At 47.9% G+C, this 24,510-nt stretch overlaps 9 protein-coding genes across 9 annotated transcripts; 6 read left to right on the plus strand and 3 right to left on the minus strand.

The window, feature by feature from the left end:
• Positions 1-292: 292 nt before the first annotated feature.
• Positions 293-4,285, minus strand: LY89DRAFT_790307 (putative PI phosphatase group protein-like protein). Its single transcript, XM_018223353.1, has 2 exons — positions 3,879-4,285; positions 293-3,825 (listed from the first exon to the last, which is right to left on the minus strand). Exons 1-2 carry the CDS (start codon positions 3,918-3,920, stop codon positions 382-384), a joined length of 3,486 nt encoding a protein of 1,161 aa, XP_018061011.1. The 5' UTR covers positions 3,921-4,285; the 3' UTR covers positions 293-381.
• A 255-nt stretch (positions 4,286-4,540) lies between these two features.
• On the plus strand, positions 4,541-5,509 carry LY89DRAFT_790309 (uncharacterized protein; the record flags this gene model as incomplete). Its single annotated transcript, XM_018223354.1, has 4 exons — positions 4,541-4,549; positions 4,601-4,614; positions 4,671-4,696; positions 4,746-5,509. The coding sequence occupies 4 exons, from the start codon at positions 4,541-4,543 to the stop codon at positions 5,084-5,086; spliced, it is 390 nt and encodes a 129-aa protein (XP_018061012.1). The 3' UTR covers positions 5,087-5,509.
• A 127-nt stretch (positions 5,510-5,636) lies between these two features.
• LY89DRAFT_632447 (uncharacterized protein) lies at positions 5,637-7,478 on the plus strand (the record flags this gene model as incomplete). The annotated part of the gene is made up of 2 exons (XM_018211304.1): positions 5,637-5,873; positions 5,931-7,478. Coding segments are annotated over exons 1-2 (1,707 nt in total), but the record flags the coding sequence as incomplete, so codon positions are not given.
• Positions 7,479-8,665: 1,187 nt separating this feature from the next.
• Positions 8,666-11,457, plus strand: LY89DRAFT_632449 (amidase signature enzyme). Its single transcript, XM_018211305.1, has 7 exons — positions 8,666-8,778; positions 8,838-8,902; positions 9,001-9,702; positions 9,772-10,152; positions 10,201-10,328; positions 10,397-10,838; positions 10,889-11,457. Exons 3-7 carry the CDS (start codon positions 9,121-9,123, stop codon positions 11,285-11,287), a joined length of 1,932 nt encoding a protein of 643 aa, XP_018061014.1. The 5' UTR covers positions 8,666-8,778; positions 8,838-8,902; positions 9,001-9,120; the 3' UTR covers positions 11,288-11,457.
• On the minus strand, positions 11,340-13,993 carry LY89DRAFT_692286 (tripeptidyl peptidase-like protein). Its single transcript, XM_018216508.1, has 7 exons — positions 13,376-13,993; positions 12,813-13,292; positions 12,164-12,765; positions 11,840-12,114; positions 11,575-11,788; positions 11,477-11,523; positions 11,340-11,414 (listed from the first exon to the last, which is right to left on the minus strand). Exons 1-7 carry the CDS (start codon positions 13,566-13,568, stop codon positions 11,345-11,347), a joined length of 1,881 nt encoding a protein of 626 aa, XP_018061015.1. The 5' UTR covers positions 13,569-13,993; the 3' UTR covers positions 11,340-11,344.
• Positions 13,994-16,446: 2,453 nt separating this feature from the next.
• LY89DRAFT_402732 (uncharacterized protein) lies at positions 16,447-18,516 on the plus strand. The gene is made up of 2 exons (XM_018207271.1): positions 16,447-16,728; positions 17,095-18,516. Exons 1-2 carry the CDS (start codon positions 16,705-16,707, stop codon positions 18,235-18,237), a joined length of 1,167 nt encoding a protein of 388 aa, XP_018061016.1. The 5' UTR covers positions 16,447-16,704; the 3' UTR covers positions 18,238-18,516.
• LY89DRAFT_402733 (uncharacterized protein) lies at positions 18,517-19,383 on the plus strand. Its single transcript, XM_018207272.1, has one exon. The coding sequence runs from the start codon at positions 18,795-18,797 to the stop codon at positions 19,263-19,265; it is 471 nt and encodes a 156-aa protein (XP_018061017.1). The 5' UTR covers positions 18,517-18,794; the 3' UTR covers positions 19,266-19,383.
• Positions 19,384-19,989: 606 nt separating this feature from the next.
• LY89DRAFT_402735 (putative opsin-1) lies at positions 19,990-21,275 on the plus strand. Its single transcript, XM_018207273.1, has 3 exons — positions 19,990-20,412; positions 20,461-20,526; positions 20,579-21,275. The coding sequence occupies exons 1-3, from the start codon at positions 20,248-20,250 to the stop codon at positions 21,266-21,268; spliced, it is 921 nt and encodes a 306-aa protein (XP_018061018.1). The 5' UTR covers positions 19,990-20,247; the 3' UTR covers positions 21,269-21,275.
• Positions 21,276-23,022: 1,747 nt separating this feature from the next.
• Positions 23,023-24,510, minus strand: LY89DRAFT_661645 (short-chain dehydrogenase/reductase-like protein). Its single transcript, XM_018212613.1, has 3 exons — positions 24,170-24,510; positions 23,590-24,103; positions 23,023-23,540 (listed from the first exon to the last, which is right to left on the minus strand). The coding sequence occupies exons 1-3, from the start codon at positions 24,196-24,198 to the stop codon at positions 23,079-23,081; spliced, it is 1,005 nt and encodes a 334-aa protein (XP_018061019.1). The 5' UTR covers positions 24,199-24,510; the 3' UTR covers positions 23,023-23,078.

A 24,510-nucleotide genomic window follows, 5' to 3' on the forward strand; every position in this document is an offset into this window, starting at 1 on the left:
GGGTCCTGTTCCTGCGCAAGTCCGCTCGATCATACCCTATCGGTGTATGGCTCGGAGCTTAACCTACGCTGGTTTCACGACAGCTCATTCTTTGCTCCGATCGAGCTGTGACGTTAACACTTTTCCAGATGCACTACCGGTAGCTTAGCCTGAACGGATAGCATCACGTGAGGTCAACTGGAAATCGAGTCTTGTCTGTACTTCGACATGCTTCATCTCCTTGTTGATTGTAGACTCTTACAATATCCTGATATTTTATCGAGCCTTCTGCTTCTGAGTGATCAGTTGCTTGCTAGTCGCCGTGTCGTAACCGAGAACGTTGGTAAGGTAGTCGAGACTTCAGCTATTGTCAGTTTTCCTTCACTTCAAATTAGACAGGAATTACCTTGCTTCTGCTGCAAGCCTCTCCTTCCTCTCCAACATTCGCTTCTGACACTCATCCCACTTTATCGCACGCCTCTTCGGCGAAATGGTCTTAATGATCATTTCGAAAGACCCTGTCACGGGTCTATGATCAGAGACTCGTACTTCATGCCGACGATAATCTAGTTGCTTAACACGATCTTTATCTCTGCCACGATACATCAATCGGTCACACCAGGCCGGGGATCGCTTTTTCTCGCTGCTATCATAATTGTCGGTCCCTACATCATACTTGTAGGTCGGCGCAAAAGTGATTGGCATTTCTGTAAATGATCTCAATTTGAACCATGGGTTCTTTCTCTTTGACGCAAGTAATTGGTCTCTCTCTAATAACTTGCTCAGATTGTTTGACTTGACCGCACTGACCACTGTATCGCGACCCATAGTATCAATACGGTAGTTGAGATCTCCATTTAAGACACAGATTTCGTGATCCAAGATCATGGTGCCATCACCGCCACCGATGTAACTATCTTGTCTCACACTGTGGTCTCTTTCAGCTGGTAATATAGAGCCTTCCAAAATCGCAGTGATATCGGCATTCCGATCTTTGGTCTGAGTCTGGCCTGCAGCAAGATGGCAGTTGATGAAGCATAGCGAGGTATCGTCTAATACGAATCTAATGACCAAGGCTCCCTTGTTGCCAAGGGCTCCACCCATTCCACGTTTGATCTCGGCAGCGCTGAGACTCCTGATCCGTTCCCGCAGTGAAGCTCGAACGAAGATGCAGGTGAACAGACCCACGAGATGTGCAGTGTGAAGTAGGTGATAGAGTTCATCGCGAGGCATAAAATCGTCCAACGTCCGAGTCAAGAAGTCTCGCCAATCTCGATATTGATGACTCATGTGTTCTTGTTCCGAAGGGTCTTTCTTTTTAGACTTGAAAAAGCTCTTGGTAACTTGCTTTTTGTCTTCTAGGTCCACAAGTTCTTGAAAGCCAAAAACCAGGATATCGGGACATCCACTACCTTCAATAAGGCTGCGAAAGAACCTTGCATCCTGGTCCGAATGCTGGAGGTGGTACGGTGTCGTAGCCCCCGCATTCCATGTCATGACTAGCGTTTTGATGGGATTCAGCTCACAGAACTCAGCCTCTTGCGACTGCATTTGAGTTTCAAGCCAGTCTTCTTGAAGCAAGCCGTCCCAGATACGTAGCATATTATCTTGCCCAAGCGAAATAACCTGTGCTCGCTCGAGTGACCAACAGCTGCTTTGATCGGCTAATAACTTGATGACTGGATCTTGATGGGCTTTCCAGTCTTTCTTGACCAGCCATGGTGATTTCGTGGTATCGTAGACATAGACCATGCCAGTACTAAAGCCTGCCCACAGGTAACCACCAACACCGGCAAGTGTTGTGATCTTGTAAACACTAATGTTCACGACGCCAAGACATGAATAATCTCGCCGTGAGTATATGCTGATCTTTCCGTCCGTATGACCGAAGTAGACCTTGTCAGGCTGCGAACTTAACGTGGTGCCGGATGTGATGTCGCCCGTATTGGGTTGGTTGAGAGGACGCTGGAGGACCTGAAATTGCGTCGAGCCATCCACTGTCGGCACGAACACTCTAATATCTTTACCTGTAGCGTGCCATAACTGATCGCCAACTACCATTGAGAATGTGTGACCTTTCGGTACTCTGAAACTTTGAGTGGGGTTGGTGAGATTCGGAGAGCCAGTACTGTCTGCCCACAGATGCAACGTACCGCCATCATCTAAAGTCCACATCTCCATCCGGTGCCTGTAAATCTTGATGATATCGCGACGAGTATGAGAGCTTGTGTTACTTGCAACAACACTTTGAGTCCGGACGTCAATCTCCGAAAGCTCGCCGGTATTGTTTCCCAGCCAGACCCGTGTGCCCTCGTCATTGATGTTCGACGTAGGCTTGAAACCAACAGAAATGATTTTGATACCCTCTGTATGCGCGAGACTGGCCACAATTTCTCCGTCAAGCAAGCTCCAAACTCTCGTCAAGTGACCTGACGTGCAGACAAATTCCCCACAAACGTCAAGAATTCTCGTGTCATACTTGGTGTATATTTCATGAGCACCTTGTTTGAAGAATGGCGGCCGTCGATTCGAACGGGAGGCATCCGGATACTCTCCTAAGTTCGGGTGTAATTCTTTAATGATTGACGTAGTCGGAGGGACGTCAAATGACGCCCGACTATCACCGAGAGGTGTAATTGGCGTCCGAAGTTCAGCTGGGGCACGGTCAGAAGTTCTGTCGACTGTCATTGATCTTCCGTGTGTCCTTGGAGGTGTCTGCAACTGGGTTGTTGGAGTCGAAAACACTCTCTTGGGTGGAGTCGCAAATGTTGTTGTGTTTTCACTTATTGTAGTCACAGATGGACGTGTTCGGTCCATTGAAGGATGTGGGGGAGGTGGCGGCATCATGGCGTTCTCATGATTTCGAGCTTTTGACATCTCCTGTCTGGCCTGAGGTCGAGTAGGTAGAGCTGGTCGTTGTTCTCCTGTTACCTGAGGTACAATTATGCTTCGGCCCAATCCATTTGTCTCTTGATCCTTTCTCTTAGCTATGACGGAGTAGTGTACTGGAGGAGGCTCAAAACTTTGCTGAACAACTGAAGCTTTTTGAGCAGGATTCCTAGGTCTCGGTTGTGTTATAGGGGGTGGAAGCTCATTCTCAGGACTAGGACTGCTACCACTGCTAGGAGGAGTGCTAAAAGGTGAGGTTTTGTCGATGGCACGCTGTGAAGAAGCAGGCTCAAGTGTTGTGGCCTCTATACGGAATGCCAATGACATTGGCTTGCTGGCAATTTTGGGCTTCTCAGCTCGATTAACAGGTGGAGGCTGGCCTTTGCCAGCGGGTGCTTCCCGTCTCAGCTCGCCCGATCTTCGAGGTGGTGGTGGTGAAGGAGGTAGAGAGGCCGGCAATCTGGGGGACTTCCCAGGTCCAAGTAGAGGAGTTTGAGGCCGACTTGGGATTCTGAAGTGTCTTGGAGAAGAACCCCCAGATGTTGCTGACAGTGGAGTCTCCGTGGAGAGGTAGGTGGGAGTACTTGACAATGTCAAGTTCATATTCTTATTCTTGGGCGGTGACTGAGGCGGCAAGACCGTTACAGCTGGAGGTACAGTAGATAGTGGCCGTGGGCGCAGAATCCTGGTAGGAGAGGGCGACATGTTGGCAGAGGTCGTACGGGGTGGACGAAGTCCAGCATCCCCAGTATCTTTCTCCCTGCCCCTCGTGGCCCGCAACACATCTCCAAATGGTACATCTTCTTGTCGCTCGTTTGGTGACCTGAATATATCCCTGATTCCGTTACTGATACTTCCACCTGTTGGCTGGGGTGAGAGGGCTTTCGATCCAAGATTATTATTCGGCTTCGCATTTGCCATTTGTTCGAAGTGGGAGCGGAGAGAGGAGACGGGTTTCTAGCCAGACAGTCAGCATATGTAGAAAGAGCAATCCTCTATGCAGAGCATACTATGGACGAGCCATCAAGACTCTCCCCCGCCGGTTCCTCCATTGCGAAGACGTCTTACTCCAGTAAGGCTTATACGAGATAAAGTTGCGGGTCCATCTGGTTCCCGACCACAGCTGCATAGAATATGTTGCAGATTCAAACGAACAATCGGAGAGGAGACGTCGCGATCGCTTGTGGTCGATCATCAAGCAAGACCGCAGAGAAGGAGGGGCAACGTCTCGTCTTCAAGGGATAAAATCCGGGGACAGCGTGTGCTTTTTCGTTCACCTGAAAGGCTAAGAAGATGCGATCGCGGGAGTTGTTTATGAGGGCGAAATTAGACACCAGGATAGGCATCGATCGTCTTCAAGGGCGTTTCTCCTTTGTTGCCTCGTCATCCATGGAGAAAATAATTCAGTTTGTTGTCGTTGACAAGGCCAGGCAGGGTTATTCTGGGCGTGCAGGGATATGGTAAGTATTGCCGATGGGGCTGTCTAGCTCTTTGAAGCCACAGCATGAGATCACATCAGACCATCTCGGGTCCGGAAAGTCAACAAGAAAGAATTTTACTCTTTCTTCCTACACTGCATCAATTGTTGAATTGAGGATATCATTCGAATCAAGTTATCAAACTGAAATCCGACATCTGAAGGAGAGACCCTGCGAGTCCCTATTCTTCCGTTATGAATACTGTTAGAGACCCGTTTCTCCGTCTCGAGCTTCCTGGCTAATTCATTTTCAAGGTCAAATCTTTCTGGTATGGACCGTAGTGGCTCGAAGGCTACGAATCTCATATTGATATTCTGGCAATAGGGTCGGATGGGGCGCGCTCTGTGTCGGTTGGTCACCGACGTCACGAAAATGGATAATTATACTTACTTTTGGTAGCTGGTGGCGGCGCATACTACTTTGCGAAGAAGTCGATCAATGCGGACCGACAAGCTCGATTTGAAGCCGACCAGAAACGAAGACGGATACAGGAATCTCTCGAATATTCTCCCAATGTCCCGAGTCAACCTGGAACATCGTCAGCCATGGGAGGGTCTCTAAGAAATGGCAATGGAGGTCCGCCCAGAGCAGACCATTCAGGATCCCCGAGTCAAGAAGCAACGTTAGACCCGGCACCAACTCGCCACGCACCGGATACCGAAGGACAGAGGGTACGAGAGAAGAGCAAGTACGAAGCCAGCGAACCTTTCCGGGCCAAGAAGGGCGATAGATTCAGTTGAGACACTAAGTGAGGGAATAGATTCAATTGATCTGCCAGTAACACTGAGAGGTTTATATGGAATACACGAAGCTCGGAGGGTATGGTGTTGATGGAAGCATGGCAGCGTTGAAAACATGTACAAAGAAACGAATCTCCACTCATGGCATTTGGGCTGGGAACTGGGTATTATCCAAGGAAGCTATCTCGACAGCAGAAGGAGCGTCAAGCATGAAAGCCATAGGAGCTTCGTCAAGATACAAATAGGAAATCACAGTTAATAGAAGCTGCTCAGATGGTCTCAAAATACAATTGTTGTCCAGGTTCCTTGAATTGCTGCAGCCCTTGATCGAAATAGTTGTACATGGCTCGGGCATTTTTACAATAACCGACTTCATTTCCTGTCAAATAACCAAAATCTATTTGGATATTAAACCATTAGCAGGTTCTCAAAGTTCGTATTGACCATTGATACTTTGATTGCCTTTCAGTGCCTGTAGCCGCGACGAGGCTGAAAATTTCCCCACGCGAGGCATTCGCGTGTTCTTTCTCTTCATTCTCAACCCTTCCCTCCTTCTCTCTCCAACAACCACCACCACCGTTCTTAACGCTGCAAATGTCAGTCTCCATCAAGATTCAGTCGCGATAGCATGTCCAAGATGCCGTCGCATCAACTAGCCATTGCGAAGGCCAGCTTCTTTGCGGGCCTGCTGCGACCTGATCCTACCTCTCTTCCCCGAGACAGTATTGAGCACTTCCATTCCTTGCTCAACGCAGTCGTCCTTCAGTGTACCCCAGGAAACGTCCAGGTTTGATCATACACTCTATACGCTATGTCAACGCGATGGCTAAATGGCTGAGGATAGAAATGCAAGCAATGGATATTGGAGAACATTGCTCCATCTACAGCAAGATTTTCGGCATTGGTGAAATATTTGACAGTTCTCACATCTTCTTTTGCTGAGCCGGAAGTACAAACTGCTACGCTGGCAAAGCGCGGTCCATCAATCAAAAGAAAACGACTGCACCTGCTATACCTAATGAACGACGTTCTCTACCATTCGAAATATCGAGGCAACGATGCTTCAATATGCGGCAAAGTACAACCAGTATGCATGAGCTTGTTCGCAAGTGCTGCGTCATTCAAAGACTGTCCCAAGCACCAGCGCAAGATACAAGATCTTCTGGAGATATGGGAGGAGAGAAGCTATTACTCCAAAGACTACATTGACAAACTTCGCGAAACTGTCAAGAATGCGGCGGAAGCTGGAGAACATGCAAGTGGAGGCGTCGAGTTGACAGAGAAGGACCAAGGTAACTCTGGGAAAACCCCAAAAGCTACACCTTATGTTATGCCTGCGACACATGGCGATGCATCGACTCCGTGGTTCGACCTACCGGCCGGAAACCTTATGCCTCACATTGTCCCAAATTCAACACGTCCAATCAACCCAGAGATGATAAAGCCGTTGCAGTTTGTGGCGGGACCAGCCGACGAGGGTTTGATGTTAGCAGTCAAGGCACTTTTGGACGATGTGCAGAACATATATGGTGCAGAGGCCGAGCTCGACGAGAAAGCTACCATGGATATCGATGAGCTTGGACAACCTATTATTCTCGACGAGATCACTGGAGATGTACTTGAAGGTGAAGGATACTATGGATGGTCACGATCATTCTGCGAGAAGATGAAACGACGCAAGAAGGGAGAGCAGCCCGGAAATGGTGATGACCGCGAGCGTAGGAGTCGGAGCAGAAGTTCTAGCCCAGGCATGAGGAAACGACGGTATAGTGACTCAGACGGATCGGATGAACGCAGGTCTTCCAGACGACGACGGTCATATAGCTCTTCTCGAAGTCCTACGCCAGATCGCAGTCGGCGTAACGGACATACTGGTCTAGGATCTAGGAGTAGGTCTCGTTCTAGACCGTCACGACCGGCATCTCGAAGTCCCCATCAGTCAGAACAATATTCTCGAAATCCACAGCCTACTCATGCTCCTCCTCCTCCACCACCAGGCTCTCGTGAAGGACTCCCACCGAGACCGCCTATGCCAAATATTCCACCGCCACCACCATTTCACCAAGGTTTCAACCCCAACTTTCCACCACCGCCACCTCCCCCTTTGAACAACATGCAATTCAATGGTCAACAGTATGGAGCATGGCCGCCTCAACCCCCAGCAATGATGCAGAACATGCAATTCAACCAGAACCCTCAAATGGGTGCTTGGCCTCCTCCTCCACCACCTCCACCTCCGCCTGGTAATCCACCAGGTAACTTTCAGCAGCAGCAAGGACAATATCCCCCATCCGGCCCAGGAGGTTGGCAGCAAGGAGGTAGAGGCTATAACAATAACGGCTGGAATGGGAATTATCGAGGAGGCAGAGGAGGCTACAGAGGACGAGGTTGGTCATGATCTCATACGGCAATATGCACCTTTTCATCAAGGCACGTCACTGCAATCTTTCAAAATCCTATTTTCGAAAAGAGTATCCCGAAAAGCGAAGGATCCGAGTCCACTATGCCTCGCATCCAAGGCATAAGTCGCTCAGCTAGGGTTACAAAAGGACCCCCCACGCTGTGCCAAGGGCAAGGAGCGGAGAACCCTGTATATTAGTGTAATATGAAGACCTGGGTAAAATACTCCCGAAAAGCGATAAATGTGCCTTCTGCAGCCGTGGTTATGCGTCTTATGCGTCCGTGAGAGAAAAAGTGACTAGTGATGCCTCATGCAAGTGCAGTATTCTCGGGATTTCCAGATTCGTGTTCCCGCTCCTGAGCGCGGACCCCGAATTTACGAGAACATGAGACGATTCTTGCTCTAAAATCTAGATTCTAGAGATAAGGATGGCTTCATGTGTACGGCGTATAATTCAGCTCAAGATAATGAAAGCGGCTGAGGAAGGCACGGTTCGTTCTCGGCTTGGAGTTCGGCTTTCTCGGCTTGGCTTACCATATGGCGAGGGGCCGAGTCGAGCGAAGGATGCCGTGTGGACATTAATGGGGGCTTCCGTATTTGGGGGCGCGAGTGATTTGAGATGTTATGAGGTAATAGTGGGGGCAATAGAAGCTTGCCCGTTATTGCATCAGTCCAGGTGAAGTCTGATTTTGGTGAGGTCCATGGGTTGAGAACGAGGATGAGATGAGATTGAGATGCTGTCAGTTTGTGTCTGCTTTCGCTCTGTTGCATTTGCGAGCGAGTCAAGTGGTTTCTTTGATGATGGAGCTTAGCTGAGCTTTTGTAAGATCTTAGTTGTTAATAAGTCGATTGCGAATTGAAGCTTACTCTGAGTCGAAGTCACATGAAAGGTTGTTTCAGTTTTACCTATGCTTCTTCGTTTTGTGATGCAGTTGTTCTCAGTCAGATAAACTCTCCTGCATGTACCTTATTCTATCTGTCCTCATTTCGGTCTATCATATGGAGGGAAGAGTTGCTCTCACACTAAAGTACTCCATCGTACTGAAACGCCTAGAGATAGCTCATTACTTTATCTTAGGCACCTTTCGTATCAGGATCAAAGATAGGCTATGTTTCAAATAGGATTCAAGCCGCAGTTAACATCTCTTTGGCTTTTTCCTCTTCCTTCTTGCGTTTGGCAACCAAGCTTGTTTATGAGTCAATAACAAGGCTTTAATCTAATCTTGTCAATCTCCCCTATGCCTTGTACCTATCAGAAATTTACAGATCAAAAGTTTCAATCCATCCAAAGGTGCGAAGAAAGTGATCGTGCATTCATCGTTTGATCAAGAAGAAGTAACTAAGCAGAAGCTCGATCAACAAAATCGCATTCAACTTCACTCTAAATACATTCCTTTTTTCTTCACTAAGTAAAGGTACACACATTTTCAATTTCAGATTCCATTTTGGACCGTCCAAAGACTGAGCAGCTATGTTGTTCATGATCTAAAGCGAATGTTAATTGCGGGTGCAGTAAAACTATCTCCCAAAACCAGCACTTGTCCTATAATACCAGTAACGTAGAATGCGATTAGAACTTTCACTTGTAACCACAATTGAATGTTTCATTAAATCAAAACATCACGGATTGTGAATGTTTGTCAAGAGGCGAGCTACGCTATTGAAAGCCGAGGTTCGTATCACAAGAATGGGGGATAGTCATCCACTGGAGGTCGTAATTGCGGAACTTCAACCGGCATCACCCAGACCCTCAGATAAGCTTCTGATAACAGTTTTTCTTCCAAAAACCAACTCAATTCGCCAAGTAAAGGGGTTATCGGCCATATCGGCGGTATCAATAACTTTCCCCCAATTCTCAGCCTCCTCCGTTCTCGCGCAGTTTGCATTGATTATTTCTTCCTTCAACATCCAAATCAAATTTTCGCATAAGGGGACTAAAGCCTCGCACCCTACCATGAACGCGACCCAACTCATCGCCGAAGTGCGATCTTTTCGGGATGTCTCAGTCTCCCGCATCGAACCTCCTCTCGCGGAACTCCCTCACCCACTTCCCAAAAATGTCACGGGAATTGCTAAGCAGGTACTCACTGAGGAAGAGTTGAAAATCACTAAACTTGATGCACCGGAGTTATTGAAAGCTATCAGGGACAAAACGTTCAGTTGCGAAACCGTAACTAGAGCTTTTCTCCGAAGAGCAGCATTAGCCCAGAAATTGGTTTGTCCTTCCCCTTCCAGTCACACATGTCAACTCCAAAGAACACAAGAAAACTAAAGCAGGAACCAGACAAACTGCCTAACAGAACTCCTCCCCGAAAAAGCCATCGCCCGAGCAAAATACCTCGACACCCTCCCCACTCCCTCAGGACCCCTCCACGGCCTCCCAATCTCCATCAAAGAGCACCATGGCATGAAAGACACCACCACCAACGGCTCCTACGTAGCATGGATCGGCTCCCCGCAAGTAGGGCCCTGTGCCGTGCAGGAAGTTCTCTGGAAAGCGGGAGCGGTGTTTTATGCTCGCACCACGCAGCCGCAGGCTGTGATGCATTTGGAGACTAGTACGAACATTTATGGTGTTACAACGAATCCGTGGAATACAGACTTGACGCCGGGCGGAAGTAGTGGGGGTGAGAGTGCGTTGATTGCTTGTCGGGGGAGCGTTTTGGTGAGTTTTTGTTCCTTTGGTTATGTGTATTGAAGCTGATGTAAATAGGGAATGGGTGGTGATATTGGGGGCTCAATACGATGTCCTGCTGCTAATACGGGTATCTATGGTTTCAAGCCAACTCCTGGTCGGATCGCCAAGCAAGGCTCGTTTAATGCTATTGTTGGTCAAGAAGGGTGATTTTCCCATTTCGTCTTATCCATCCTTCCTGCTGGAAGAGAACGCTTCTGACACAATAAATTAGCATCATGGCAACTCAAGGCCCCATGGCGTCTTCCCGCTCTGGGTTAGATTTATTCATGGAGACTTACCTCAGCTACCAACCTTGGATAAAAGACGACTATTTGGTTCCAATTCCGTGGCGACCTGTTTCCCTCCCACAAAAACTCAAAATTGCTATCATGTGGTCGGACGGAATCGTGACTCCTCATCCTCCCGTCACCCGGGCTTTGAAGTCTATTGCTAAGACGTTGAAGGAGTTGGGGGCCGACATTGATATCGTGGATTGGAAACCGGAAGGCCATGACGAATGTTGGAATCTGACGCAAGCTTTATATTACGAGGATGGAGGGAGGACCGTCGAGGAGTTGATCAAGAAGGGTGGAGAGGAGATGTTGCCATTGACGAAATGGCTGATTCATGGGAGTGAGAATGTGAAATATAGGAGTGTGGAGGAGGTTTGGGATGTAAGACTCTCCCTGGTCGACCATTGGAGGTCATGGCTAACGGCAAACAGCTCAAAGCAAAGAGGAATGCTTATAGGCTGCGGTACAATAATCTATGGCTGAGGACCGGAGCAGATGATGGGCATCCGGTCGATGCGATTATCTGCCCTGCTGGACCCGGCCCTGCGCCTCCACTCGGCAATGCGAAATATTGGAATTACACTAGTCAATGGAATTTGCTGGAGTATCCAGGCGCTGTGTTTCCAGTCACATTTGTGGACCAGGATTTGGACAAGAAGGATGCAAAATATGTTCCGATGAATGAACAAGACAAGTTCAATTATGACTTGTATAGTCCAGAGAAGTATGTCGCTGCGCCAGTCAGTCTCCAAATTGTTACGAGAAGATTTGAAGATGAGAAATGTTTGAAGATACTAGAGTTCGTGGAGAAAGCGATGGGAAGAAAGTGAGGGGTCGATGGCCAAAGTATAAATAAATGCAGAATCACCAAGAGGAGGAAAGTCCCATCACAAACATAACATTAACGTAACTACAAATAGTGCACATAAACTCATCGGGATATTCCTAGGATCAGAACTGGACATGAAAGAACACTCGTTAATTCATGGAACACACACACAAAGGCAGGTACTTCCTACCTAAACATTCCATCATTCAAAGCCGCGGCTTGAAGTTTCGGGAAATACTGTGATTCGTTAGTATTGACTTTTCGGCTGGAAGAAATTGAAGAACATACAGGGGTCCCGAATCCCGACACTGGGTCCCATCCTGTCGTTGCAGGGAATCCAGTAGTGTTGCATCCAATCGCGGAACCGTTCGTGATGTCGGTGAATGCAGTAGAACCAACAGAGTAGAGCCAAGGGTTCATAAAGCCGAGGACAGGCTTTCCAGCTGCGAGTAAAGCGTCGTTGACGAGGGAAATAACCGAAGCGGCAGTTGGACTTGAAGCGCTGTTTTGATCGTCAATATCTACATGAATACGAAGACACTAGAGCATTTACCTTGTTCCATCGAGGAAAGTCAAGTTTCCATTCCAGATCGTCGCAAATCGAAAGCCCTGAGCTGCGATATCGGGATAACCGCGTCCAGAAGCGTTGTACAATCCTTGAAATTGTGTCCCCAGACTGGTGATATAAGCGGGTACCACCTTATCCTGGTACGAAGGTCTCGCGAAATAGTTGCTGAATCCGCCTCCACTGGAGAAGCCGTTGGCAGCATCAAATGCTACTATCTCAGGAGAGATGTTCTTCGTGCCTCCAACAGAGGTGATATATGGCTAGGTATGTTAGCATAACATCAAAGAACAGTGCCCAAAAGTGACTCACACAACCAGCAGGAAATGCAGGCAAGAATGAGCTTGTATTCTTGCCATCGTTTGTAAAGCAGTCTGCACTAGGACCAACGCCATTATCTCCACTGGAAAATAAAAGGGTAACACCTCTTGCTCCTAACTGGGCAAACCCATTGCAAACAGAAGTTGCAAAGGACAGTGGAACAGTCTGTTCATCGTCACCGTAAGAGGTACTAATGACTTGAGGAGTGCTGTTTAATGCCAAGACGTAATTGAGCCAAGTAAGATACGGCTCATTCGTGTCAGTTGGAGTCAGAAGGTCGGGCACGAAAGGTGGAGATCCACCAGTATTGAAGGTGGTGAGGGGAGTAGGAAACGTGATGCCAAGGATGGTTTCAGCGTCAAGGTTGCCTTCGAGATCTTTTCCTGCGGCATTTTCGGTTGAATTGTTGGGAGTCTGTTGATTGTCACCGTCGGCGACGATCACAGTGGTGAAATTAAAAGCAGCGCCAGCTGCTTCTGGTCTGAATCGTGTGAGGAATAGATTGACATCAGAACGATTGTTCGCCTCAGAGAGGTAGTTTGTCAGGCCGATCTGGTTCTCTCCAGCAGACTTTGGGGTATAGTCGATGGTACCTAAGATTATTAGCGATATAGGTCAAGTTCAAGATCATGGAACTGACCGTAAAGAGTCCGTAAACACGTAGGGGTTACGTTGGTAACATTGCATGCTTGATCAACGGTCGCCTTGCTTTGAGTATCGACAGGATCCATACTATACTGGCTCTGGTCCACGTCTGGTAGTCTCATAAGAGTCGTTCTCTTAGCTCGTGGCTGGAAAAATGAGTTGGTTGGTTGGATAGTCTCAATGTGTTCATGCAAATGCATAGGAAGAGACCATTCAGGAGTCCGAACAACGTGTGATCCATCTCTGTGTCGAAATACAGAGTACTGAGTATCAAGCAGATCTTCCACAGTCGATACCGGCAGTGTAACCTTAATCCAGTCTTTGGCGTGGCTGTACTCAAGTTGATCTTCGGTCACTCCATTCCCACACAGCCAGTCATGGACCTGAGCTAGTGTTTCATCTGATGGCTTGACAAGCCCAGTCACCTCAGCTTTTGACAAATGCTGGCCATATCGAGGGTGAAATGGGTCAGAGACTTATTCAAAGTTAGTAATGGTTTTTGAAGGGGAAGATCCTGAGTATAATCATGTGACTAGTCTCAATGTTTTTAAACATTACCTTCATACAAGTGACGTTCGAGCTCATTGAAATTTCCCTGCTTCACACCTATGTGGAGTTGGATTTTATGCTGAGATGGAGCCGGTCCAACTCGAGTCCACGACCTTGGTACAAAATGTCTCTCCTTAAGTGCATAGTCTGCTCGACGTTGGGGAGATGCTGAGATTGTGCCTGCACACGCAAGCAATGTCATCAAGACATTGCGAAAGATATGTGATACCATGACGAGCAGCTGCTGTGGAGAGGGACCTTGCAGCTAGGACGTCCGGGTAATGCAGAGTCTTTATCGACTAAAGAGATGAGAAGACCTATCTATCAGTAGAGTATATTCATATAATCAAGAGTTGAAGATATCCAAGCATAATACTTTCCTGTGCCACGGCCCTTGGTCACAATCTGTAGGGATAATGGTCGGAGATGTGTTTCATCCAATGCCGGCACGAACCTCTCCGATTTTGGTGTTATCTTGTCATAGATCTAGACGATATGATAAAGGAAGCATTAAGACAGCACAGCTGAGATATTGACATGTACAATGCATTAAATGAAAAGCGATGGAGCGGTTGAAGAAGATCGAAGGATGTTGATATTAAAGTCGCACCGTGCAGAGGCGAGGATACCGTTTCACGTAACTTTACGCGTTTGGACCTCGGCCAATGATACTGTGAGGCAGCTGGATGAGGCTAGTCTATTTTTAGCACCTCTGCTGAGATCATCTCATTTCACAAGTACTCTGTACTCGAGTACCTGCCTGTAATCAATTTCTAAACATCAACCACAACAATGCTTCGAAGCTCGAATGATCACGAATCCAAAGGCACAGATCATGTGGTCCAATTTCCGAAGGAGGTTCTTATCGAGATTCCTCTGTTAGCGCACTTCTTGATCCTTCAGTGGCGCGATTGCTTTTGATTTTGGTATTGACGAAATGCACCATGACTGCTGGGGACGTTCTATGAATGTAATCAACAAGGCCACTCCGTGAGCGCGCCATCCACACGATACTGGGAAAGAGAGTTCTAGCCCAGCATCGATTTGGCCGCAAGCGTATGCCACCAGCACTGATATCTACAGGCTCCTTTCACAACCCCGTTTCCTCTTATATACCAGGTTCGTTGCATCTTGGACCTCTAGGTCTTACTTTTTGAAAACGAATAAGATTCTAGATTCCAGGTCTGAACACGATGCTGGCCAAGTGGCTTATTGGCCCTACTAGCAGACAAGCCTCCGATTCAATGAACACGGGAGGAGACGGGACGTCAAGCCAGCTTGTACCTATCAGGAGGACGTTTGGGTGTTCTCTGGACGTACAGTATACTTGTTTCTAAACCGATGTCTCGATGGAATCAAGGAACATTCAGCTCAGCAACAACAAAGTCTGCTATGTCCCTGTCAAAACATCCCATATCAGATGGTCAGGTGGTATTCGTCTATACAAATGTCTAGACTCAGACAACTCAGGGAGTGAGGTTCGTTCCAGTTCAAGGCGATATTGATTGCGGAAGACCTCGAATATGTCTTGGTTGTGTACACAAATGCCCCGCTAGGTTCTGGTGGCATTCGGAGAGAATGTGAATGAGATTTGGTACACAACAGAGGTCGCTCGCACTTAACCTTCCAGTCTATAGAGTCCAACAGAAACACAGAGGTTGCTCCACAGCAACGGTTTAGATGAAGATGTCCTTCCTTTCCCACGACCCGGGTGGGCGTATGCTGATTAAGCGGGAAGCGTGAGAGCTATTGAACACGGGTCGGTTGCTACCTGTTCAAGCAGATGTACGGGGGTTCAATCAATTCAGTTCTTCAGTCCTACAGTCCTACAACAACACAGAGCGCCTTATACGTCACAAGTTCCATGAGTCAAGTCCGCAAGTCACGTCCGAACAAGTCAATAAAACCATGCGGTGGCACGACACTCACGGGAGGGGTCGACCTCATCATCTTGCATGCTCAAAGGGTCCATACTAAGTTGGCCACGAAAGCCCGCGAAGTTGCCCCGAATCCCTGGAGCAAGCGCCTTTGACGACGGTATTTGCTTACAGGCAGGCAAGGCAAAGCGCAACACATTTCGCTATCCCACTTTCCACGACTTGCCTATCTGTTTGACTCTCTGCGCTGGCCCACCACAGCACGATCGGCCCGCGAATAACCACGCCTCCCAGACCCTCTTAAAGACGTCAAGCTACCTTTTTCATGTGCGAAATAATCCCAACTTGGATCGTAAAGCTTGATCTTCACTTACTTTCCTTACGGCTCTGCCCGCGTTAGGCGATGCGACTTGCTTTGGCTTGGTGGACACTATCACGATTCCACGATAGCGAGCAACACTGAGGGGCAGCGGCAATTCGAGGGGTCCTAAAAGCTGACGATTGGTTTCCTCCCACCATCATCACTCCACAACTCCCAACGCCGCCCGTCGCAACACATAAAAATCCCGTCAATTCAGCATTCAAATCGCTCATCAATTGCTTTCCATCCGCCCTCCTAATTCACCCTGACGACATTTTCCCACCCCTCGATTTCTTCTCGGCATCTCGCGCACGCTGCACGAACACAAGCACACGCACCTACAGCGTTCCCCTGGCAGCCTTCCGAGCCCCGCGATCACCGTAACCAGGGCGTTCATCTTGATTGTGTCTCTGTGAGAGGACCCCCACATTGGTGGCTTGCCCGAAACGCACGATTAGAGACCCTCTCATGCACGACGTACAGCATCCGGCTAGCTGCAATCTCGACCCTGAAGCTTCCTGTGCATCGTGAGTCGAGTCAAAGAATAAGAAGCTCAGCGAACCCCGTTGACCCCCCATCTCCATCCTGCCCTACCCTATCCGATCCTATACTACTGCCAGTCCGAGAATAAGCTGAGTTGAGACAACGCTGCACTATCTGCCTTGATTCCCGTCTCGTGCGCGTGGGATTGCTACTGCTCATCCCGTCTGAGCAGCTTGAGGGGGACTGACTGTATCAGCTGAGGGAGCCAGAAAGCTGCCCCCCATCTCTCCCCAATTCGCAACCTTTGCCTCACTCACGCACACCCTCCTCCTCGTCTCTGATTACCCCGCCGATGCGTTGCAAATCGTGCAGCCGCGCTCTGTCTCTCGACCTCCCACGCCAAAAACCTCACCATACAGCTGCACCTGCCCGATCGATTGTCGTCCCGTCAGCATCATCCATCTGAGTTTTGGCCAGCCGGGAAAGACGGTAGAGAGACTCAGCTTGCCGTTCTGGTATCGGGTGGCTGCAAGGCACTGTCCTGTTGAAGGTCAGGCTGCATACGACCCCGGTCGTTTGGTTCGGAAAGCAGCCGATTTGGGCATATAGAATCCAACATGAACGCACAAATATCCTTCATTGTAAGAAATCTCACTCCTGTCTTTGCGTGACTTGTGTGGCATTGTTTTGCTCGAGTTTCTTGCTTTTACGCGAGTCTCAGGTCCTTGTGGTGTCCTGTCAAGACATCTTCAAAGAATCGTCACTTTGTTTGTATCGACGAGGCTCCATTTAGTAGAGAAGTCGGATGTCTGAGGTGTCCATGTGAGAATGGACAATGTTTCTGCTCACATGCATCGATTGTCTCATACTATTTCGATCTTTCTACTATTGCCATCATCTTATATCAAGAAATACTCGCACACATGGGGCTTGCTTTCTCATTCATGTTCTCAAACATACACATCAGACCTGTCGTCGTATACGATACTGACGAGAGCCATGAGCAGGAGGGTCAATTCAGCCTCATACATATACCCTTGCAACTCTACTCCTCGCTCCTGCAACCTATACTGCGAGTCCTCCTTCCCCATGGCGGACCAACACATTCCAACGAGCCAGAAGGACTTCTCGAAGGTCTCTCCATCGACAACAAGCACGGCTTTCTCAATATCAGCGTCACACCAATCGAGTGCTCAATAGTCTGCCACACGTCCTGGGCCCAGAATGTCTTCGCACCAGTAATTTCCCGCCTCCCAAAAGAAGCCTCAAAACAGTGTCAAATCTCAAAAGACACCTATATAGTCTTCTCCGTCAGCAGCGCGGGAATGGAAGCCGGCCAACGAGTCATGGATCTCACTGCCCCCTTAGCCATGGCTGGCATCCCCATCTTCTTCATCACAACCTATTACACAGACTTCATCCTCGTGCCCAGCAAAGATCGTCAGACTGTCGGCTCAGCTCTTCTTGCACGGGGCTTCGAGTTCTCGGAGAATGACTCGGCGTACGTGGCGCCTACGCCTATGTCGCATGCCAGGATTCCAAGCACGACTTCCGACCCCCCGAGCACGCCGCCGCCGAGTAACGTTGCGGAGCTGCAAATCAGGACGTTCTCGCAGTTGAAGAAGAAGAATGTTGTCCCGTTTGTGGAACCGGGATTACATCTCGTGCAGTGTTCTGGGAAAGAGATCGTACCCGGGGATGATTACCCGAGTCGGAATGGAGCCAATGGACATGTGAGGAGTTGGCTGGATAATATTGATCCGAAGTTATACGTTGGGCTTATATCTGCTCTTAGTCAACAGCCTCGCTTCCTCTCTTTGACCTTGGCGCAAGAAGATGCTCCTTCTCTCCTCATCGATAAATCGCTACTTTGGCTGTTTGGGAATAGTATAGCGGGCGACACGGAGGGTGATCTGGTTCCTATATTCCTGGATCTGGTGGATTTGCCGTTAGAGAGCACGGGCATTGTTTGTGGTGTAGCAGGGAGATTGGTTGATGAGATGAGGTTAAACGAGCAGCATGAAACTAGTCATGGGAGCGAGCTTAGTTATCTGAGTACGGCGAGAGCTGGAGCAGTCATTTTGAGCAGTGAGGGGAGTGCAAGGGCTTTGGAAGCGCTGTTGCCACGGCTGGAGAAGACTGAGGTCTAAGTCCAACATACGAGAATGAGCCAGGAAGGAAAGAAAAACGAAGCCGGATTTTTCAGCAACTTCAGAAAGGTCGGAAAGCTACGAAAATGAACGAAACAAATACTCCCCTTTTCCCTTGTTCATACGGATAATTTGCATGGTTGGCCGGAAACCAGGATAGATAACTGGGACTCGGGGTTAAAAAGGGAACTGGCTGCATTGCATGGTCGTTGGATCTTTCTCCGGATTATTTGGATGGGTGGTTACTATTTGATTTTAAAAACTTTTTACTTGCATCTGCGCGGAGTTTTGAGTTTGAGTTTTGTTTATGGCCTTGAGGTTGAGGAATAAGACCAGGGGAAAAAGAGATGGAGAATGAGATGGAGAATGAGATGGGGGATATGTCTATCTGTGTAGATATCCTTGGCTGGTATCAAGATGCGTTGCGATGTGGTGATTTGCGAATGCAAGAATCAATGAATGAGCGTTTTACTGATTCGAGTTTTCTTTTACGAGCGCCTTTGAGATGTGATGAATTCTTTGTTTATACATTAATGTTAAAAATCTAGTGAAGTCGAATGAAAATGCTCTTAAGAAATTGGAATTCAACTCAGGAGTACAATAATTCTCATCTACCGAATTTGACAGGAGGCACACGATACTCAGAATATTCACTCTTGTACTCTCCAAGCAACCTGTACCAGCTCAACGAAGATATTCATCACTCCTTATCACTCACGAATCACAAACAGGCGTCTTATCCAGTACCCATACCTCACCATCCCAATAAAAGACAGCGATCACAGACCGGAGACTCTCCCGACTCAGGACTATCGATATTCGAAATCCCATTGTTGTCTGATCTACAGTACCGAAAGAAATATCTCGGTCTTGGCATCCGAGTTAAGCATAGAAGTCTCGATGACCTCATCGTGAGACCGATGAGTGATGAGCGGACTCGGATTGCGCGAGTTCAAGATGAGAAGATCAAACATGGTCTTATCGGTCTCATCTCTATCTCTATTCTTAAAATAGACCTCACTCGGTGAGGTTAGGAGACTTTCTTCCGAGATGAAAGGAGGTTGCAAGGTGATACAAACGCCACAAAAGTGAGACTGATCACCTGGAGAGCAAAGAATGCCTTGCATGCCTGAGGAGGGGTAGTGGCGGTGAAAGGATCCACAGTGAAGGAAGAATGCGGGGCAAAAACATGGAAATCGAACTTTGCGGTGTTTGAGTTTGAACGATGTGATTGGCGAGAAATCCTTGTTTCATTTGCGCCACATGCGGGAACATTTTGATGATGTTCGATCCTTCCCCTCAATTCGAACATCGAGATGGAGCTGTGCATCTGCGTCGACGGAGGATCAATTAAACCATTGTTCTTGGAATCAAGATATTGCTGTTGATGGCATTGAGATCCTACGTGATAAGTTGATGCATTTGCTCATTTATGAGCCGTTTGTGACACTCCAAGCTCCACATATCATCAGATCCGGGAGGTCGGCGCCATGACGTTGACATTCTTTCTCGATGGTGGTTCCATCACTCGCATCGAATCGAACTGCCCATGGCCATATCCTGCATACTAATACGAGTAAATCGGCTGCCTAGACGGCCAGCGAATACCAGAGCATCTGGCCAGTCGACCAAACAAGGTACATGAAGGCGTTAGTCACAGAAATGGCATAGCAGGGAAAGGCCAAACGCTCCCAGACCTGCAATTGATTCGACCAGACGAAGGGAGTGGGACAGCTGTGGCTGGTAATTGGGCGAGAGCAGGGGCTGGGGACCAAGAGCTTGAGGAGAAGGTGAAAACGTACCGCGTCATCTGCTACTGCTGTTTTTCGTAGCTGCATTGCATCAAGCTAGGTAGTCGAAAGCTACTTCCCCTCTCTTCATCGTCTCGTCGTCACAGCTTTCACTTCTTCATATTCTCTTCCACTGCCATCTCTACTTCGACAATCAACTTCTATAGCTTTGGAAGTATCACAAAACCAATACGAGGAGACTACGACAGCAGTTTTCAACATGATTTCCCCCGATCAGGTCATCGACGTCTTGAAGACGAAGGCTACCTCCAGCCTGCTGGTGCCTACCTCCTCCTCCTCTCCAACCCCCTTCCCCCAACCAACTGCTATCCCAAACCGACCTCACTATGAGGAAGTTGGTGAGACCGGCACGAAGACCCTCTGGGTAAGCACTCCACATCTACCATCTGCCAAATTAAGCTAACATCTGCAGGTTGTGTTCGTGATCATGTTGCTATCCAGCTTGGCATTCATTGCCATGTCATGGAGAGTTCCAGTTGTAAGTCCTATGGACCCTCGCATCTGCAAAGCATCTGCTAACTCCCTACTAGCAAAAGAGACTCTTCCATGTTATCACCACCCTCATTACCACCTTCGCTACCATCTCTTACTTCGCCATGGCTACCGGTGATGGAAACTCATACGCCCACATTGTCATCAAGGAGGCACACAAGCACGTCCCAGACACCTTCGAGGATGTTTTCCGTCAAGTCTTCTGGGCTCGTTACATTGATTGGAGTTTGACCACACCTCTCTTGCTTTTGGATCTTGCTTTCCTTGCTGGCTTGGATGGAGCTTCCATCCTCGTTGCCATCGTTGCAGATCTCATAATGGTTCTCCTCGGTCTCTTCGCTGCTTTCGGCCAGACTGATGGTCAGAAGTGGGGATACTATGCTATGGCTTGCATTGCCTACCTTGTTATCGTCTACCAGTTGGTCATCCCCGGCCGTCGTGCTGTTATGGCCAAGGACAGCAGCACTGCCAAGCTCTTCGCCTCCATTGGTGGATTCACCTTGATCCTCTGGACACTCTACCCAATCGTTTGGGGTATTGGTGATGGTGCTCGTAAGTGGTCTGTTGATGCCGAGATCATTGCCTATGCTGTTCTCGATGTTCTTGCCAAGCCCGTCTTTGGTTTCTGGCTTCTGTTTGCTCATGCCAGAAATGCTCAAAGCATTGAGGGATTCTGGAGCAATGGTCTCAACCACGAGGGTGCTCTGAGAGTCGGTGATGACGAGTAAATTACTCGTTACACTATATTGTCATGAATGACAATTCAACAAGATGCCGCTGGATTCTTGAAAAGGAAAAAATATGAAGTACTGGGGAGGAGAGAAAAATGACAAAGCGGGAAAGATTATGATGAAGGATAGGATCGGATTTCTTTCTCATGGACATGGCACGTTTCTGCTTAGCTTTCGAGCTTTGGTGTATCATAAGATTGGCAGTGCATTATCGGCTGAATTGAAAAGCGTGCATTTACATAGTACTAATTATGTTATTCTCGCTCACCACTCTCGCTTCGCGTCTCGTCTCTCTGTCCTGTTTTTCATGTATGAAAACGAAAAGAAAGGGACTATTCGCTCTCGGTAGTCCGATCTATGATGCACCGTCATCGCTGTCATGTATCTGCCCCATGACTTGAAATGTTCTCTCTTGCTGCAAGAGGATCTTCCGAGCAAGCTGCGTAGTATAGGATTCTGTACAATATCAAGGACATCATTACCTACAATTCTTAATTTCGATGCCTGCCTGAATCACATCTCTGTTCGGGATATACGTCCTGAAATCATAGTAGATCTTCAACCTCCCTCCCAGCTGCGAAGGGATACTGCGGTTTCTTTCCTTGTTGAAAGCAGAAAATAAACGCTTAGCGCTGAACCTGAAGGGTGGGTGGAATTCATCCAAGTAGAAAGTAATAGAAAGGAGATCTGAGTCGGTACTTGCTTGGTAGAGTGGAGGGGAGGGAGGCTTGGATGAAAGGTGAGAGCAGCTGGTAGCAATTCGTATTGAGGTGAGAATTAAGTTCGATGGGATGTAAATAGGAATGTTAATTTGTGCGTATTGTGTACTGTGCTAACCATGTCATATACATGTCCTACTCGAAGGAAGACGACACACCTAGTATTGTTTTATTGTGAATATCGCTCTTTGTGGTTGTAGATATACTATCCCACTTCTTCCTTCATTCGTGATAGTACGGTACCAATCCTGCACCCTCTCGATTCGCTCAGCGCATTTGAATTTACTCAGTCTCTCTGGCTGTATCGTGACCACCCGAATCTCGAGTCATCAAAGCTTGAATCAATGGAGTTGGAGAGTCGCTTGCAAACATTACACTCATAGAATCCCACTCGGGAGTGATAATCGAATCAAATGAGGGATGTTGTCCGTTTCAAGGTATTTGCACGAGCACCATTAGACTTCGAACCCATTTTTGCTCTGACTGAGCTTTTCGTTCGCGCTAAGCGAGCCCCTATTACTGCGTTTTTTCGAGCAAGCATACCCATCTTTAACGAGGAGCTTTGGAGCTAGGGTCGATTATTTATGCAATCAACGTGGAGAAAAAGTGGTCACTGAATATGGGTAGCAAGAAGGATTAGCAAGGAGTGATGTAAAGCAATTTATCTGATCTTGCATTTTCAGACGTTTGTCTCTGATCGAAATAAAGCTGAAACAGGTTAAGGCGCCGGATTGTTATCCAGAAAGACATAGCGAGATCCGCAGTTTGTGTCGCTCTTTAGTTACAACATCCAATGCTCTTAATGGCTGAAAGACAAGCACAAGAAGTCAAGGTCATATCCACCAAAGACTGTTTTATACAGAATAAAGGAAGACAAAGCCCATGACCCTTGTGATGAACCAGCAACATGCCCGTTGGAGCCAACAACAGTTCAAAGTGCTAGATCGAAGTGCGCTTGTACTCTATGAATTCAAATCCAAGGATTGACTTCAGAGCTCGAAGCAGACTACAAGAAAACAAAACAAATATATTGACTCATTTTGCATCTGTTCGTAGTAATACAAGATCCAAATTGGGACACTAAAGCTTCAGATATTCTTGGTCACCCCGGGCTCAATCTCTTCCAAGATTCCTAGCAATTCCTTGTACACCCTTTGTTGTGCATCTTTGCCTTTCTCACTTTGAACCCACTTGCTTGGATCCCTGACCTTACAATCGGTCATGTATGTGCCATGCGTCTCATCTCCAGCACAGGCGGCAGCAACCAATGTTCGACTTCCCATCTCTGTAGTCCTCCCAATCAGAATCTTCCCGATCCAACCAAGGAGATTGAGCGGAAAGGATGCATGCCTCATCAACTCGGAATGGCAAAAGCCAGGTGTGAGGGTGTTCAGAATGATCTTGGGTTTCCCTGACGATGACATTGCGGGAGCCAATTCGCGAATAGTAAGAATTTCGAGAAGTTTAGAGACATTGTATTTGTCGGATTGGTATTTTGGGGACCTGAGGGCTGAGAATATGCGTGGTGCGGATTGTTCTCTGAAGGAGGCCTAGAATTGCGTTAGAAGAACTCAGTGATCTGCGAAATATGGAATTGACCTGTTCATGGGCATCTGACGCTACAATGGTCAGATGTGGTGTAATATTGTACTTGACAGCGTCTGCTCGCAGCTTGGGAAGCAGCAGCAATGCCATCAAGAATGTGGATATGACATTGACCGTGATAGTGCTCTCCATATTCTCACACTCCTCGTAGGTTGGAGTCGCCACGCCAGCATTCTCTACCACAGCATCCAAACGTTCCAGCTTCGAAGCCCGCTCGCAGAATTGTCTGACACTCTCGTAAGAGCTGAGATCGACCTGCCATACCCCAACCACATTCATACGCCCTGTAGTTACCTCAATTATCCTCTTTGCTCCATCACCTTTCTCCTTGTTCCTGCAGCCAAGTATAACCTTCGAGGCCCCTAGTCGTACAAAGTGTCTTGCGGCTTCGAGACCCAACCCGACATTGGCACCCGTAACGATGATTGTCTGGCCTTTGAAATCGGCATCAGGATATGGCAGCTTCGTGAATTGTGATACAAGGAATGATCCAACGAAATCGGCGGGCCTGCTTCATGGTTAGCACATGCCAGAATGTGTCTACCGCAAGGGCGAGTGAGTGATTGCGACCTACAAGTGGAAGTAGGAAAAAGGATTCAACATTGTTTCGACAATAAGATCTGACTTCTAGCAATCCTCTACCTGGATTGTTAGTTGTGTGGATTAGCAGCTTGATTTGTTTGTAGAGCAGAGGAAGGAAGGTTCAACGATGAAACCGCCACCCAAGCACACGACGAGGACGACATCGGTGTATCAAGTTTTAGCTTGGGATCTGAGCAGTCATGACCATCACCTTGCAGTCCCAATTGCTGGGCGTAGCAATAGGGTGTGCGACAGGAAGTCGCACATTGTGAATATTTGAAGTAAGCTCCGAGATTATTGACAAGATAAGCTTTTCGGCTGGATGTTGGACAT

The sequence above is a fragment of the Mollisia scopiformis genome, assembly GCF_001500285.1.
Source record: "Mollisia scopiformis unplaced genomic scaffold LY89scaffold_41, whole genome shotgun sequence".
Lineage (NCBI taxonomy): Eukaryota > Fungi > Ascomycota > Leotiomycetes > Helotiales > Mollisiaceae > Mollisia > Mollisia scopiformis.